This window comes from Athene cunicularia (genome assembly GCF_003259725.1).
Source record: "Athene cunicularia isolate RWA chromosome 1 unlocalized genomic scaffold, athCun1 chr1_part2, whole genome shotgun sequence".
Lineage (NCBI taxonomy): Eukaryota > Metazoa > Chordata > Aves > Strigiformes > Strigidae > Athene > Athene cunicularia.
The window spans coordinates 53,869,433-53,882,604 of record NW_020799092.1 but is presented as its reverse complement, the minus strand read 5'-3'; the positions used below and the strand labels follow the sequence as shown (position 1 = coordinate 53,882,604).

General features: G+C 36.4%; 1 protein-coding gene across 1 annotated transcript; it reads left to right on the top strand.

Annotated features, from left to right (window-relative positions):
* The first annotated feature begins 709 nt into the window (after window positions 1-709).
* Window positions 710-9,176, top strand: GPR85 (G protein-coupled receptor 85). The gene has a single exon (XM_026868302.1). It carries the CDS (start codon window positions 907-909, stop codon window positions 2,017-2,019), a length of 1,113 nt encoding a protein of 370 aa, XP_026724103.1. The 5' UTR covers window positions 710-906; the 3' UTR covers window positions 2,020-9,176.
* The last annotated feature ends 3,996 nt before the right edge of the window (window positions 9,177-13,172 follow it).

Here is a 13,172-nt window from a genome sequence, read left to right as displayed (position 1 = left end):
TGTTGCCTGCTTTTGCTCAGTATTTACACTGACCGTTGCTTATTATGAATTATGTTGAGGCTTTTAAGATTTGCATTAAAGCAGGGGGGGGGAAGTCCCTAAAGCATAGTGCTATTGACTGTCTGGCATACCTGTTTATTTGAAAGCCTAAATGATAAAATTATGGTTTATAGGAGGAAGGGAGGGGGATAATGAATATTGTTTCTCTTACAATGTGCATGAACTAACACAGTGTGATTAATGTGCTTTGGTGACTTGGGTTAAAAAACATAAATTCTGCAGGGTTTCTTTGGGTGTGATCCGTATCAACACAGCAGCTTGCCTCTAAAACATTGATAAATACTGTAGCCATAAAATAAATGTAGGTAATGTCAAAATATCATCAGTCTTTGGGGATTTTTAAAAAAGATGTAAGTGATTAGCTCTTGGGCTTGCAAACTGGGAATCTTTTGATTCATAAAATCTCTGAGGCTTTAACTGTAAAATTATATATGCTACCAAATATGAGGCACCGGTCAGTTCTGAAACTGTAACAAGCCAAATTGTGAAATGCCAATAATCGATCATGCTAAACAGTAAGTATAAAAAAAAAAGCCTCATGATTTTTAAAAACAAACAATAGTACTCAAATTTACAACTTCATTTGGTTCTCCATAAATTAACATCTTTGTTAGCACTTTCTGACATCATTTCTTGTTAACTTAAGAACTGATAGCTCGATTTTTTTTCAGATATTTTGATGGCATGACAAATCAGAAAGAAGAGGATGTACTGTATGACTAGACACAAGATCAGTTCTGTTTGTGGATTACATTTTCAGTAAGATGTATGGATCTATTTTTTCCTTGTTCTTATATATAGATCATGAGACTTGACTGAGGCAATATACATATCATCCATCCATCTATGGCGAACTACAGCCATGCAGCTGACAACATTTTACAAAATCTCTCTCCTTTAACAGCTTTTCTGAAACTGACTTCACTGGGTTTCATAATAGGAGTCAGTGTGGTGGGTAACCTTCTGATCTCCATTTTGCTAGTCAAAGATAAGACCTTGCATAGAGCTCCTTACTACTTCCTGTTGGATCTTTGCTGCTCAGATATCCTCAGATCTGCAATTTGTTTCCCATTTGTTTTCACCTCTGTAAAAAATGGCTCTACTTGGACGTATGGGACTCTTACTTGCAAAGTGATTGCCTTTTTGGGGGTTTTGTCCTGCTTTCACACTGCTTTCATGTTATTCTGCATAAGCGTCACCAGATACTTAGCTATTGCCCACCACCGTTTTTATACGAAAAGGCTGACCTTCTGGACTTGTTTGGCCGTTATCTGTATGGTGTGGACCCTCTCTGTAGCCATGGCTTTCCCCCCAGTTTTAGATGTGGGCACCTACTCGTTTATTAGGGAGGAAGACCAATGCACTTTCCAGCATCGTTCCTTCAGGGCTAATGATTCCTTGGGATTTATGCTTCTTCTTGCCCTTATCCTCCTAGCCACACAGCTTGTCTACCTCAAGCTGATATTTTTTGTTCACGATCGCAGGAAAATGAAGCCAGTCCAGTTTGTTGCAGCAGTGAGCCAGAACTGGACTTTTCATGGTCCTGGAGCGAGTGGTCAAGCAGCTGCTAATTGGCTGGCTGGATTTGGAAGGGGTCCCACACCTCCAACCTTGTTGGGAATCAGGCAAAACGCGAACACCACAGGCAGGAGAAGGCTACTGGTTTTAGATGAGTTCAAAATGGAGAAGAGAATCAGCAGAATGTTCTACATCATGACATTCCTCTTTCTGACCTTGTGGGGTCCCTATTTGGTAGCCTGTTACTGGAGAGTTTTTGCAAGAGGGCCTGTAGTACCAGGGGGATTTCTAACAGCCGCTGTCTGGATGAGTTTTGCCCAAGCTGGAATCAATCCTTTTGTCTGCATTTTCTCCAACAGGGAGCTGAGGCGCTGTTTCAGCACAACCCTTCTTTACTGCAGAAAATCCAGGTTACCAAGGGAACCTTACTGTGTTATATGAGGGAGCATCTGTAAATCTTTAGCCTTGTGAAACACTACCATCCTCTGCTAAGCAATTGTGGCCTGTAGCCATGTCTTGAGGAGAAAATCAAGAATGGGATGTCAGCAGTTGTAAGGATTTGGGCAACATTCTGCAGTCTTTGCGATAGCTCACCTCTAATCCTATTTTAAACCTAATCATGTTCCTGCTGACCACTGCTGAAGGTTTGTAATTAAGAACAAAGGACTGAACTACTGCCCTGAATTCCTTTATGTGGTTGAAATCTAGATTATGAAAGTAGCAGGTGCTAAGTATCAGTGCTAAATGCTGTGTATATCACTACATAAATAAGACCATCAAAAAGATTAGCATTGGACATCTTAATAAATTAAGTTGATATGAGGTTAATGTGTTGATAAAACTAATTTTAGACATCTGAAGACCTTTAAAACATTTCATACAATTATTGTTTTGCAAAGACTGAAAACTGGGGACTCAAGTACTGTAACTGATTAAAGATGTGCCATGCATTATTGGATTATCACACTTACAAATCTGTTTGCCTTGTGAGTAAGTTTTGGGGAGCATTCCAAAGTTTTTTTTTTTTTTTTTTTTTTTTTTCCCAAATATATTACTCTTTCTAAATACCATTTTCCTTAACAGTGAAATTACTAACATCTAACTGTATTCTGTGGTTTTTGCTGATTTGGTATAAAGTTTAATAGATTCTTATTTATATTTTTTAAAAAGCTAGATATCAGTCTGTTAGGCAACGTTAATGATAATATCCAGTCATAATTGAACAGTTATAATTATACAGAATAAACACATGTTGCCTTAAAGGGTTATCTAGTATCTTCCATTTTGTTTAGCATTGAAGCAAATAAGCAAGGAAAATTGAATCAATAACTCTGGTCAGTCATTTGGGAGTGCATGAAAGATCACTTAGTCCTCTTGTTTCCTTTTTTACTCCTATGGTTCCCAAAATCAGTATGCACATCACTGGGATGATATGATTTTTTTCTAGGTGTGCCGCCCTTTCTAGTTTGTTCTGAGAAACACAGGCAGTTGATGTATGTTTATATTTTAAGACAGCTGTCATGGGGAGACCGCAGCCTTAGTATGATATCTTGCACAATTTGTGAAGCATTTATTCTACTGAAGGCACAGTCTTGTTTATATTTTCTGCACATTTTGGTGTATTGGTTGTTTTAAATAATTTAAGTTTTAACTTGTGAAAACATATAATATGATTTCTTAGTATTTTAGAAATACATTAGTCTGTGAGTCTTTCCTTCTTTAAGATACAGATGTGTGGATTTCAATATAAAGTTGCATTTGCCAAATTTACCTGTGTAGCTTGTTAATTTTCTTGGAATAAAATTTTACATTTTTCCAGTTATACAATTAACCTTTTTTATTTTGTCTAGTGAGCTAGCATGAAGTACTGAGAATGTAGCCATTATGAATTATTATCCTTTGCAGTCACTGTATTCCCAAACTGTAAATGCATGAATGATGGGGACCACAGGATTGATAAATGATATTATCTACAGTAGCACTATTGTGTAGTTTATCATAATTACCCATCTATCTGTTCTAATATATCAGTTATATTTAAAGTTACAACACAGTATTTGACGTTAACTTCACTGTTTAATTTTGGAAAATGTGTATATTTGAAGCACAACATCATGAGTTGGTCAGTCATAAAGAACATGGATTTTTCTTAATTTTGGAGAGACAAGACTAGAGGTCTTAATTCAGTATTGGTATATCTTGTCTTTTGTTGTAGTTTTATGACCAGCAAGTTAATATATACTTACACAAGCAGCAGTCAATAATGGAAATGCTTAAATTTGTATGATAACATTATACAACATATGCAACAATTCAGAGAGTTGTGGCTATATGTGATCAGACAACTTGATCAAAGATTTGGTGAGCAATCTGTTTGACCTCACTTACACTTTTATACTGAGGTTGATTGGTTGAGAGGCATGGCTTTATATACTGTGTTGAAACAGAAAAATTGCTAAAATGAGTCCTCATCAGTACAAGAATGTTTCAGAACGTAATTTGAAACGGGACCAATAAACTTCTACCAAAAGGACTTTTTTATTACACTGAAAAAGGCTTTGAAATTAAGTTAGTTAAGCAGTTGTCAAAGATAGCAAGAGTGAATAAAAACTGAATCGTATGTTGAGAAAAATTCTGAAAGTTATCCCACTTAAGTTTATTAAAAGGTTGATTGGCAATAACTTCAGTCTAATTTCTATAAAATAGTAACCTTTACAAGGAACATTGATATTACATATTGTAATAAAGAAGTACGTATAAATAAACTTGTAAATAGTGTTATAGCTGTAGAAGTAATCAGTTCTGAAGATCAGCCAGAAAATTTTCAACTATGAAATTTCAAAAGCTGCAACTTTGGGGCCTGACTAACTCCTAATAAAGTCAGTTGGTGTTTTCCCATTAACTTCATTTGGAGCAGAAGCAGGCCCTAACGTTTCTATAGTACTATGCTTCTGAAATACTAAGAAGGATGTATTTACTATGCAGTGGGAAAAGAAAAAAAAAATTAAAATTATTTCCCTGGAAGTTTTGCAAGCAGTAACTGATGTAAATTAAAATAATAAACAGTAAACAAGTCTGAAAGCAAATATTTTGCTAAATGTTTTTCTTTTGATATGAATATAATTCCTTTGGGTAGCTGAAGAATACGCAACTGTATTACTACCTGACAGAGGAGAGGTACTTTTTTTTAAGTGAATTTTTATAGTTGTTCCAGCAAGAAGTCTTGTGACAGAAGTATTTAATTTTATTTTCTCCAGTGTTAAAAGAACGAGTGGATGTTCAGTGAAATTAAATGGCAACATATGAGGTAATGTTTTATGCAAAGTTGTTACTCAGTGGAACTCACTGATACAGGATGTAAAGTAGTTTAGAGAGATTCCTGCAAGAATTATATATATACATGTATTAAAGCAGTGCTTGCAGTTTTTTATCATCAGTGTCAAATTTTGATCCTAGTCATCATATCAAACCTAATGTATTCGAGTATAAATTCAAAGGAGCAAGAAGGTTTACTCCAATGCAGTGCACTGTTGTGTCACAGTATGAAAAGCCTTTTGCTTTCATTTTAGTACGGGGATTAAGCTGTTGCCAAAGGTGGAATACAGGGCCGGTAGGTTACTCTTTTCAGAACAGAAAAGAATATCACACTATTTTATATCTGCATTGATTTTTAATGCTCACGGGTAATGTGAAGTTAGTATTAATTTTCCTGGTGGCAGAAAAAAAGAGTAAGAACAGATTCCCTGGAAAAAAAGTCTGTCTGTCCCTGTTGCTTTCCTTCCCTCTGTTGTCCCACTGGCCCTTTGGCAGCCTGTCCATCAACCCTTCTTCAAGATTAAATGTTTCATATACTGAGTCTTATATTTCTCCTGCTCTTTAAGATGTGTCTCAGCCATCCTTCCTCCCCAGTAGATAAGGTCCTGCAGCTACTTTCCAAGATTTGTCAGTGCCTGCGTTTCTTTCCTGCACACAGAGAGAGACTGCCAGCAAGTTCCTTCTAGCTGCCTTTGTAGTTCATTGAGTCATCATTCCATGACCCTTGGGATTTCTCTGGGTATCTCTGTCTTTTGGCTTTAGTCATGAAGTAGATGCTGTTTAGGTTATGCAGAGAAAAATAAGAATGGAGAGGGAGCAGCAGGAAACAACTTCCCCTCTCCCAACTCCTTCATAAAGAAATCACTTGTTACTGTTGCATTGCTCAAGAGCATATGATTTTTTTAAAGCATATTTGGTGCTAATGACCCTCTAAATGAATATAATGTGTAGTTAGCCAATTAGTGCAAGGGTTTTGGTACAACTACAAAATCTTATTATAAAATGGCTTTCCGTTAGTCTCTAGGCCTTGAGGGCAGAGTTGTTCAGCGTATCTATCTCCCTTTAAGCCCATTGAGTTTGTTCATTTGTATTGTCTTTGCTTTGCCTTTCAAGCATGTGAACATTTTACTTATATCAATAGTCCAGTATTGCAGCAAGCTGTTATTAGTCATGTGTTTAAAAAATAATATAAAAGGGAACTCTGATGATTTTTGAAGTGAATTAGAGAGGTATTTTGACGAACAATTGTTTTTTGGCACATGTTGAATAAAACTGTTGGTTTCTGGGCTCTTTCATAGTTACGCAGTCAACTCTCAATTACTGAAAATAGAAATGGAGTAGACTAACCCGCATAAAGCTAAAACATAGGTAATACAAAGCGTATGCACATTAGATAAGAACTTCCTGTGTTTATTACATTTGTCGAGGAATGAAGTTAAGCTGAAGCAAAAAGTGAGATCAGAAATTCAAAGAAAAATGGTGGGTGTTTTTCCTTTTTTTCTGCTTTGTTTTAGCATAGCACTGCTAATCTGCAACCTGGGTTACACACCCACAGACAACCAAGAGTTGACTGTACAATTCTGCATACCACATAGACAACTTCTAGTTTATATTCATTGAGAGCAGTATAAGTGCACACTACTAATCTGATTGACTTTTCAGAGAAAAGAGGAGGCTCAGTCTGAGATACTGCTCTTCAAAACTAAAATTCAATATATGTTCTCTGCATTTGTTTACTGAAGTCATTTTGAGTGTGAAGGAGTCAGTGATCTAAATCAGTAATGATCATAAGCAGTCTCTGGCCATGACCACTAGCAACAGGACAGGATGACATTTTGCATCCAGCAACAAATCAAAGAGTTTGATATTACACACCATGACTTTCCCTGAGTGGCCTGAAAATAGCCCATGCTTTATATTTAGAAAAAAAAATGTGGTGAAGTTGTCCATTTAAATGGATAAAGTCTTTAACTAGCCAGCGTGGAAAAAGAAGGGTGAATTTTAAAGATTGCTTGTTATAAATAGCAAAGAGTTTTTGTGGTGGTTTTTGTTTGTCTGAACTGTGTAATTACGTAAGTATATGATGATCAAAGGAGTGCCACAGTAAATGTTAGATTTTTTTAATAGTCTTAAAAGGAAATAAGTAACAACAATCTTCCGCCATTTGAAATAAAATAATTGCAGTCGTTCATGTTTCATAAAATTTAGATAACAAAACAATTACTGACATTTTCAGTACTTAGTGATTTTATGTACTTAATGCATTTAAAGCACAATGCCTTTAAACAGTGAGTTGGCTGATGCAGCCCAGTGCGAGACTTATTCTTCACATCACAGTTTTTGTACTATGTTTTGTATTTAATAAGCACAAGAGATATAAAACCAGAATTCATCTGATGCAATCTTCAGCTAACTGCATTAGCTAAAACAAAACTTCTTCAATTATTAGGCAAATTACTGTCTCAGAAATTATTCAAAATTATCCTTGTGCTAATTCACAGAAATTCTACTTCACCTTTATAAAAGAGCTATCGAGTTAAAGATGTATCTTCTTTTCATTCTTTCATTGGTTGGCTAAGGCAAGTTCTGTTGTAGTGTGGAGTTAAAAATCCCAAGTATGAAATGATTCATTTCAATTTCAATTATTATGCTACCTATATTTGACATTGTTGTAGTCACATTTTAAATAAGCCCACAAAGTTCATGGTTGAAGAATGTAAATAATCACTTACGATGCAAATAACAAAAAACCACAATCACATGCTTCCAGTATATTCTTTCTCTCATTTTCATGGGATGTTAAAGTTTCCATTTTAGGAATGCAAAGGCAAACTGAAAAACAAGTGTGTTGGAGGGGAGAGAAAGAATAGCCAGAAATACATCTGTTAAGGTTATCTTTGCAGTGAATAAGGTTATCATATATGTATTACACTTTCTTCATGGTTATAATCTATAAGTTTGCCTACTTTTTGCGAGAGTGTATGTGTGGTATAGATACAATTCTCATGCTAACATCCTTACACAAATTGAAGAAATTGCTAAAAATAAAAAGTTTTGCACTATAACAATCTCCATGGATCAGGTCCTTGAGATAGTTTAAGAGGATGGTACAGATACTTGATGACTACTCTAGGCAGCAGGTTGGAGGATACAACAGTTTTCACCCTTGTTTATGAGTCAGATAAAGTCCTACTGCTGTCCCCTAGTGAAAGCACCTCCCATGGAATTGGCCAACCACAGGCCTGTCACCCACTTTATGTTGAGTTTCAGTAGGACTATGGGTGAAATTCAGCAGTGAGCAGAGATAAGAAATGTCCAGGCAACTTTCATAGGCTACAGAGAGGTGATACAAGCTTGTCTTCTCAAAACAGATGTAACAGAAGAAGCAAAGGCCCAGAGGTAAAGGTTTTTTATGAGCTTGTTGGTATTACATGCCCTGTTGGCCCCTCAGAAGTGACTGAGAAGATCTGATTTATTCTTGATTTGGGGTATTTTTGGAAAATGCATGCCATCTCAGCTACTCCATTCCATCCCACCCATTACCAGTTGAGCATTTGATTTCATGCTTAATCAAGTTTGTTTATTCTTTAAAAAACATATTTGATAATAAAATAGATTTGTAGCTTTGCACTGATCATGGAGACATATATCAGTATATGTGCGTGCTCATTTCCATAAACATGTCCTGTGTTACAGACACACAAATTCTGTTTTTGAATTTAAGGCATTCTACAATGTTATGTTTCTCTGAATTCTCTGCCAAGCCCCTTAAGCTCTGAAATTTCTCCTATTACTTGATCCGAAACGCTAAATGCAGATTATTAGGGCACACTGCAGGGAACATTTAATTTCTCTGACTGCAGGACTGTTTGGACATCTTGAAGACTGAAGATGTGTATTCAGCTCCTGTATAATTTATGGTAACCACTGGGCAATAGAATTGGTTATGGTGGGACTTCTAGAATAGAATATTTTGTAACTGCAACTTTAAATTACATTGTAAGACATCTAGCGCAAAGGAGAAGTGCTCCTTTTGTGAGTTGATTATTTAAATAGAAAGTAAACACACAGAAATGAGTACAGTTCTATAGGATTTTGATTAACATATTCAGTCATAGCTATAGCAAGATGGGCATAAAGCAAAAAAGAAAAAGAGAAAATAGTGTACCATTTGATATGTAAGCCTTGTAACTTTGGCTCAGTTCCTGCAATCCCTACTCAAGGAAGAATTTCCCTCTCTTTTGTGGAAACTTGTATCAATAAAGACTATAAGATCTCGATAATTTATGTAACTGTTTATGTTTTTTACTTGACTAGTTCTCAGTGAGAGTGTGGCATAGTAGGATTTTAAATGTAATCACCATCATAGTCTATGTGCAAAAGCAATCTTTCGATTGTTTTCAAGAGGGAGTGTATACACATAGAGAGAGAGACTTTTCTCAGACTCTCCAAAATAATGTAGTGTAGTTGATACCAAGTAGGGACAGCTCAAGCCCTGGTGGAGGGCATGGAGTATCACACACTAGAGTATGATTAGCGAGTATAAAATCAGATGCAAGGAAGGTGAGGGCCATTTAGTGGTAGCTTCCTATGCTAATAGTTGTAAATAATACTTTTCGACTCATCTGTAAACCTTCTTGTAAGTTCCCAAGTGGTGGTAAGGGCATCTGCAATAAAGTGGAGTGTAGTGCTGTGGATGAGTCCTTATCCCCACTTCTTTACATAGGAGCAGACTGGAAGCAGTACACATAGGCTGGTTACTGCACCAAGCACCTTGCATTGTAGTAATATTCACTAAATTCAACAGCCCAGGGATTTATTTCAGATGGATTATTTGGTCACAGTCAAATTTTTGAAACTTGTTTTTCTTTCAGTGTTTTCTGTGAGTAGTTTCTGTTCTTAATAGGTGGAAAGAAGTACATGTAAAGGGAATGAAAAGGTTGAGCAAATCCTTTTCAGCCCAGTCTTGGTGTGAGCAATTTCATAAGGATGGAGATAAGCGTGGAAACCCCTCACAGTTTTACCACATCTCTCAGACACTCTTGTATTTCAGCATAGTTAGCATACATGCACAGAAGGGGCTCAAATGGTCTGCCTCAGTCAGCATTCAGTCTCTCTTTCTAATGTACATCTCCAGAAAGACAGACACCATTGTTTGTGGAGACTCATATGTATTGATGAGCTTCCTCTAAGAGGCACATTGTCACAAAAGCTGAGATTTGTTGTATCCTTTTGTATTGGAAACAACAATTCATTTTTGTATCTTTTATATTAAAATGTCATGTTAGATTTTCTTCTTAGTATTATAATTTAAAGGCAGTATGACCAAAAAAGCTCATTGTCCCCTCCCAAAGAGGAAGACCACCAGTCTAACTGGTAAACACAGTATCTGTGGGAATATTTCCTTTGGCATCAGTTAACTAAATGCTGATACATTAAAAATTATTGCAATATTTGTTTATATGAAACTCCGGAAAGGGTTAATTTCCTGCTTTGACATTTTCCTTATGTAAATATCCTCATTCCATTTCATGCAAGATGGGTTTGGCAAATGTGGATACTTTGGGTGGTATTGACATCTAAGTTATGCCATCTAAGGGCAATTGCTGGTTGCTAAATATTTTATTCATGTAAAGTTCAGAAGAGACTGTGTAAAACTAGTTACACAAAAAAACAGTCAATGTTTTCTTAAGTCATTGACTTTGGTACCTGGGTATTGTCAAACTTAGCATTCAAAGCTAATACAGAATTAGAAACCAAGCTGTCAAGATAATTTCTAGTCACTGAATATAACTATGAAATGTTACTGTTATATATATTCTACTTGACTGCTTCCTTGCAAGTATTGAAAAAGTGCATATGATAAGACTCAGATGGAAAAGCCTTGACCATACTGAAATTAGTAATAAAATGCCTGTTGCTTTCAGTGAAGACAGGATTCTATGTATAAACCTTAATTTGTAAAAACAATGGATGTATGCCATACAATTGATGTGTACGCTGCACTCATGTATGCTCAACATGTCTAAGAAATGAGGTTTTAAGGCCCAGTTCACATTCTTAAGATTTTCAGTTCTGTTTCTTTATGTCAAGGTCTTCATATTTTGCTCTTACATCAATGAAATCTAAATTCCTGTTGTAATCTGTATTTGTACAACCATGTTGCTTAATAGCCTCCTTATAGACAAGTACCCCTTTGTATTAGGTTCTGTGAAAATGCAACCTCTGTCTAAAAGCAAACAATTAAAAGATAACACAAGATGGGTACAAATAATTGAGATTCCAAGGAAATTATAAGATGGTAAGCATGATGGGCATGGAGATTTTTTTTTTTTTTTTTTTTTTTTTTTTGAGAGGGAGAAAGATGATTGAAAAGGAAAGTTTTAAAAGAATTGAAAAATAACAAGGGGATGGATTCTCAGAAGAGAAGAGCAGCTTGGGAGAAAGTACAAAGACTATTTCCTGAAAATCTAATTGCTAGTGATAATTGTCAGTGATAGCCTGTCAACATGAGCAGATTGGAACCTCTTGATAAAGAAAGAAAGATGATAGGCCAAGAAGAGCAGAATGAATTCGCATTGAAACTGAGGAAAGAACAGAAAATAAGTAGTGATTCACAACATTAGATAGAAAGAGGTTATTAGAGGTCATGTTGAAAGTAAGGTTCAATGAAAACAATTGGTGAAAGCCAGGGAGATTGACTCCAGGTAGTAATTGCAGTCAGTGAGCTTAAAAAGGAGAAGTAGAAGATGACAGAATAGCTGCCAGAATAAGTGGGATGCAGACCCCCCTCCCTTTGATATTTTTTATTGTTCTCCCAATTAAGGAAGAGACTGCATAATACCTGTATTGTTATAGGAGACAGAGGACAGAAGAAGGTGATGAAACCAGGTGATGAAACCAGCAAAGGAGTGCTTGGGAGACAGGACTTGAGACTGGAAAGGGTAGTGGGAGGTGGGGATAGCTGAAGGGAAGGCTGACAGAAAGACCAAATTTGGATGAATGTCCTTGGAGTAAAGTAGGGAGATGTGAATCTGAGATACCAGGAGATGGAGGACTCTGGGAAAGATGGAAAGGATGACAGGAACAAGAAAGGGGAATGTCAGAGAAAGGGAGGGACGGAGAAGTGACGAGCAGTTGTCTTGCAGGAGGATGGCAAGAGCCGACAGCAAGGGTTACCCGGACAGGAACAGGTTGCTGTTGTCTATTAGAGGTTCTGCTTATCAAAGGCATTATGCTAACCCATGGCAAAAAGAAGCAATGCCAAGGGATTCCAACATTAGTGAGGTCTGAGCAACTGTGGTCTCAGTGTCCTGTAGCCTGTATTACATCTGAGTTCAGTAGGATCTTGAAGAAAGACTGAAAAGTATCCATTATTTACCATTCTTTCCATTTTAACATTTTTGCTCTTTTTGTAATGTTACTCTACTAAGAAAAACTACATGTTCTTTGTGACACTATGTATTTAGAGTATGTTGGCCCAGCAATTTTGATAACTTTCAGACAGAATGATAGCTTTTCAGAACAGTGAGAGTGCAGTTTCTGTGCAATTTGAGAGCACTGCAGTGTTTTATTATCATTATCTCCCATAATGGTGGTATCTTGGTCTGGTGAAGTAACCGTTAGGATGAAAGCCAGTAACTTCCAGGTTCTCATTGCAGCTTTGCCACTAACATAATTACATGGGTGACCTTGGGTGATTTGTATAGGCCAGCTTTTCAGCTATCCACTAATTTCAGGCAATTCAAGGGCATTTTGGGTTCCCAGTTTAAGACACTAGTGAATCAATTTCCAAGGGAATGCAGCACCTATAAATATAGATTATATCAATGTAGTAGGTGTATAGGTAGTAAAAGCAACCAAAAAACTGATCTATTTAACTTGTTTTGCCAAGTCTTGGCCTTCTGTAGGAAATTTGAACTTCCATTTCTCAGACTTATCCTTCCTGAGAAGCTGAAAATATTCTGTGAAGAAAAGTTCTATTTCCTCACCATTCTTCAAGATTAGGGCTAACAGTATTTCCAGATAGTCTTCCAAAACTAAGTTACTCAGATTAATGGTCGTCTTGAAAATGTGGGTTGAAAACCTTTTTTCTGCATAGCTTGCCAGTTGAATAAAATGGCTAATAATATAACTTACTTGAAGGATGAGAGACTTAATTATGTAATGTTTCTAGATTTCTGAAACTCGTTATAAATCAGGATTTACCCCCTGTAATTGACAAAGCCATGGTAAGATGCCCACAGCAGCCCTAGGCAAGCAAATAATTGTTACAAGTT

What these genes read in the sequence shown, in the direction of transcription:
- GPR85 (XM_026868302.1), top strand. Translation starts at nt 907, where the DNA reads ATGGCGAACTACAGCCATGCAGCTGACAACATTTTACAAAATCTCTCT.